This window comes from Stegostoma tigrinum, chromosome 2 (assembly GCF_030684315.1).
Source record: "Stegostoma tigrinum isolate sSteTig4 chromosome 2, sSteTig4.hap1, whole genome shotgun sequence".
NCBI lineage: Eukaryota > Metazoa > Chordata > Chondrichthyes > Orectolobiformes > Stegostomatidae > Stegostoma > Stegostoma tigrinum.
This window is the reverse complement of record NC_081355.1, coordinates 5,323,870-5,329,070: the sequence shown is the minus strand read 5'-3', so window position 1 is coordinate 5,329,070 and position 5,201 is coordinate 5,323,870. Positions and strand designations below refer to the sequence as shown.

The window sequence follows — 5,201 nt, the reverse complement described above, 5'->3', positions numbered from 1 at the left end:
ATTCCCACACTGGCTGAGGTTACCGTGAGGGCTCTCCTTCTCCAACCTCTCCCCTTGCCTGAGGCATGGTGACTCTCAGATTAAACCACCTCCAGCCTGCCGTCTATCTCAAATGAGACAGCAGCCCCCGGATTTGCTAAGCCTACTGTGGCTTTACTAAACAACAATGTGTTTTCCTCTAGAAATAGATATGTGTTTCACCAAAAAACATGCAAAATTATGGGATTTTCAGAACATTTATTTGACATTTTGATACATAGCTGATGCTGGATACCTGGTCAGAAAATGCTAGCAGCAAATGAAAACATTTTAATAAAGCTTTTGCTAAACTCTCTCTTGCTCCTGGGATCAATTTGAGGTAACCAATGCTTTACATAAATAAGTTCATAAATAACTAATCAACAACACAGCCACATTGCACTATCATTACTGAAAGTCAATTGAACAATATGTGCTTGTTTGCCTGATAAATACATAGCGGATGACATTGAGTGATAGATGGAAAGGCAGTTTGTTAAAGGAAAGCAAGAGGACAAGGAGAAAGGGATTTGGCAGAAATATATAAAGGAGATAAAATCAGAAGAATAAATGGAAAGATTGGGGTGGAGGGAGTAGAAATCACTGGATGACTTTCCGAGAGAGCTAGCACAGCCTTGAGGGGTTGAATGTCCTCCACCCCCTCTCTTCCATTCTATGATTCCACAATCCTGTGAAACAACAGCTTGCAATAAGCCGCGGTAAGTGAGCTAAAAAGCCTAGCAGTAACCTGAACAAAATGTCAATACTTAGAAACCACCCTGAACGCAGATGTTTGAGTCATCTGTGCTCGGGAGAACGCAGGCTAAAAGGAATACCCAAGGAGTTCTAGTTCTATTGTTTCCTGCAGCCCACACAATTGCTGAGGGTAATGTCAAAAGCAACATATTTAACTTGCAGATCTTTTTAATTCAATATCAGCTTCTTGATTCACAGCCATAAAAAATGCATTTGAATTGTGCGTTGTCGATGATATTTTAAAAACACTTCTGGACACACATGTTACTGAAATACATTAACTGAATGCTCAGGAACAAATGGAGGAGAATCAGTGCAGCTTCCTTCAAATGAGGTATAGCTCGATTCCCCCTTCAAACTTTTTCATCGGGGTCTCCCTCTGAACTCAAAGATGTCGGCCATTTCAGCTTCACCACACGGATCAAGGAGACTCTAGTTTTGAGCCAGAAGGTTCTAGCTTTAGTCAGAGGTCAAAGGTTTAAATTAATTGGCAGTGAAGAGATGGGAAGGGCTGGGAAAGCAATTGGAGATGTGCCTGATGAGAATGACATTGCACGGTTATGGTAAAACAGTTGAAGTGTGAAGCCAAATTGGATGACCCTTTCAAAGAGCAAGTATGAGCATGGGGGGTCGATTGACTTCTTCTGTGCTCTACAAACTCTTTGATTCCACTGTAAGTACAATCAGCTACAGTGAAGTGGTTGATCTTGCCCTTAGGAAGGGTTACAATTAGCCTCAATGTCCTAGGTTAGGGAAGATTAAAGTCAGATTCCCCTTTCTCTTCTGATTGTCAACTGGTAATATCTGGTACATGTGGGCTTCAGTTGCAGATGAAACCTGGTGAAACCCTTCCATCCAAACACAATCAAACTTTCTCCCAATACTCACTGTCCAGGCTTACATCCAGGGAATATTTATTGGCATGAGGCATGAGAGATGAAGAATACTCCAGGAAACAACTAAAACCTTCAGTGAAGAGAAACAAGGCTTCTTGAGGAAATAAGAAACCATAACATAATTCAGAGGAAAGCATCAACACATCGTCAGGGAGCAAGGAACAATTTCCTCCCTCTACTAAGATGTCCTGCAGCACAAAATGTCTTGTGAAGGTCTGGCTGATTTCCCTTTGGTTTATCAATATTTATTTGCCAGGTCACAAATCCCATGCAAGCTGTAGCAGCAGATTATTTCTTGGAAAGTCTTGCGCATTTCTTGACTGCGGAATGCGTAGATGAGCGGATCGATGACTGAGTTGCACATGATGAGGATTAAATACATGTTGAAGTGTGACATGAAGCAAAGGCAGTATGGGTTTCGGGGGCAGGAGATTATGAGGATGAGATGCAAGAAGAAAGGAGCCCAACAGACGACAAAGACCCCAAGGAGGATGGTGAGGGTGATGGCCCCTTTCATGTTTGCCATGTGGTGGATGGCACCACTGCCAGGCAGAGCGGCGATCCGCTTGACGTGTAAGCGTGCCAGCATGAACATGTGAACATACAGTGAGGCCATGAGGGCGAGCATGGTGAAGAACATGGTGATAAGGCAGATGACGACTGTGGTGCTCTCAGAGTAGATGATGAACAGGATCCCTGAGACCGTGCAAGCCATCCAGATTCCAGCAATGACCACCAGTGCCCTCCTGACTGTCATGATGTTGTGGTAGCGCAGTGCGTAGAAGATGGTGATGTACCTGTCAATGGCGATAGCTAGCAAGCTCCAAATGGAGGCAAGCAGAGAGGTGCAAATCATGGAGTCCAGCACATTGTCCATATTCTTTATCAAGCTGTCTCGAGCAACAAAATGTCTACTCTTCAACATAGCGATGAAGATCGTCTCCCAGGCATTGGACACACTAACCAACATGTCGGCCACAGCCAAACTGCAAATGAAAAAGTACATTGGTGAGTGCAGGTTCTTGTTCTTGATGATGGCAGCGATGACCAAAATGTTGGCCAACAGGCTGATAATGCCGAGTGTGAGGAAGACCTCCATTGAGATCCACAGTTGCTCATAGCAGCCTGAGGAGGACCCTGTATGGAGTGAGCCATTGATGCTGGCAAATCCTGGGGTGCTCTGGTTTCTGAGTCGAGGGCTGTCCATCAGCCAATGTTTATAAGATGACGAGTTCATGCCTGCAGCAGGCTAAATCCCTTGACTCCAGAAGAAGCCAGCACTGTTCAAGTTGGCATCTCAGGATCGGAAATCCAGCTCAGGGCTGGTACATTAACTGGTCGTGAAGTCTCCAAATTCCTTCTGAAATGAGGAAGGCAGTTTTTGAAACCAAGTCATCTTGAAGCTGTCAGAGAAATTGCTAAATTTTCCTGGCTCACATCGTTTTACATTCAATATCTTTTAATCAGTCCCTCCTAGACTCGCATGTGTTAATTTCTGCAGACCTCATTTGTAGGAGGCTCCCAAATGGGCAAAAAGATTCCAGTGTCGATAGGTAGAGAGGAGACAGATCTTTCTTTAAAATAGCCAGAGTCAGGGAAACAACAGCAAATCTAGACGTCCTTGGCAGCAGATTTAGCAACAAATGAATTCCTTTCACATTGTAACAAATCGTACAAAACTGTGGGAAGCAGCATTCCACCCCTACACTGCAGTTCAGCCTATCACACTCATGGTTAACTTGACTGACAACACAGTATGTTAAATATTTAAGGAAGACTTCCGTCTTCGCAAGTGCTGTTGATCCATTCACAGTGACTTTATAAATTGTGCACTGAATAAGCTAAAGCCTATTTGTCGAAATAATTGCAGTATAATTGCATGAACTTGTGTTCTTTCTTGCTCAGTCCCCAGCAATCCAAACTATGCCTGTGTCCCGAAAAGGGAATTTGCACAATTTAATCCGAAATCATAGTAAAAGCTTCAAGTATCCAAAGTTAGCCCTAGCAGTTATTGTTTTATTTCTTTTGTCCCACATTGCTTAATGAACATGTTTTTAAATGTACTGTCTGTGGACAGCCTAGTAATTAATGCTTTCTTGGTGCTTTGCTTCTTTTGTTATTTGAATATCACAGAAATAATCCACTCTGCACCATAGCATAAGAAGGTGGTTTATAAATAAAAACCAAAAGAACTGCCGATGCTGTAAATCAGAAACAAAAACAGAAATTGCTGGAAAAGCTGAGCAGGTCTAGCAGCATCTATAGAGAGAAATCAGAGTTAATGTTTCGGGTCCAGTCACCCTTCTATGAAAGTCGTTAACTGATTTCATTGCACAGATGCTGCCTGACCTGCTCAGCTTTTCCAGCAATTTCTATTTTTGTTGTTGAAGGTGATTTGTGAGGTGTGATGAAGACAACCCATCCAGTGTGATGTTATGAGCTTGGGATGTGTCTAAGAACACAAGACTTGTGCAGGGATATTATACACATTATAGCAGGTGGATATCAGCTGGTCCAGTCTTGTATATACAGAATGGAATTCTCATTAAGTTCCATTGTTTTACTGGTCTAGTGAGACATTGATTTTAAAATCCTCATTTTATTGTCAGATCCTTCCATGGAGCCAAGTGCATCCCATTCTCTGTGATCCCTGGTAACCTCATAACTCTTCATAAACATTTTACTCTTCCAGTACTGCTGGCATCTTGTGTGAACCTGAGTTTAATTGCCCTACTACTGGGAAAGACACTCAAAACCGTTAAGGCTCCAATTAGGAGTTCACTTCCTTAGACAGCACCATCCAAACCCAAAAATCGCTTCAATCTAGAAGGACAAGAGCAGCTGAACCATGGGAATGCCACTACCTGCAAACTCCTGCCAAGCGACACACTTGGAAATATATCACCATTCCTTCGCTGTTACTGGGTCAAACTCCTGGAATTCCCTCTGTAAGGACAATGTGGCTCTACATACAGTACATGGATTGGACGGTCCAAGAGGCAGCTCAGCAGCGCCTTCTCAAGGGCAACTAGGGATGGTCAATAAATACCAGCTCACCTAACGATGCCCATGCCTCCAGACCGACTAAAATAAACACTCTGCCTCTCTACCTTGCTCTCCTCCTTTAAGTCACACCTTCAGTCTCTAGGAGATAGCAAGAACTGCAGATGCCGGGGTCGGAGTCGATACAATGTGGAGCTGGAGGAACGCAGCAGGGGAGGCAACGTCAGAGGAGCAGGAGAGTCAACGTTTCGGGTGTACACCCTTCATCGGGACTAGTTCCTCCCTGCTCCACATTGTATTGACTCCTTCAGTCTCCTTTGATGAAGTGTTTTCACATCGATTTGAATAGCTCCTGTGGCTCAGTGTCAGATGTCGTTGATGGTGCACTTCAGGGCATTTCACTCTGTCAGTGCTGCTGTGTAAAGGCAGATTGTTGTTGTTATTTCCAGCTTCCCAGATGATTGCCTTTGGCAGTTAAATGGGGACAAATCCTTGTTTATCATGTTAACCTGTCTGGATTCTGGAAAA

The 5,201-nt window shown here is 43.5% G+C and overlaps 1 protein-coding gene across 1 annotated transcript; it reads right to left on the bottom strand.

The window, feature by feature from the left end:
• Positions 1-287: 287 nt before the first annotated feature.
• Positions 288-3,316, bottom strand: mc4r (melanocortin 4 receptor). The gene has a single exon (XM_048559610.2). The coding sequence runs from the start codon at positions 2,905-2,907 to the stop codon at positions 1,909-1,911; it is 999 nt and encodes a 332-aa protein (XP_048415567.1). The 5' UTR covers positions 2,908-3,316; the 3' UTR covers positions 288-1,908.
• Positions 3,317-5,201: the final 1,885 nt, after the last annotated feature.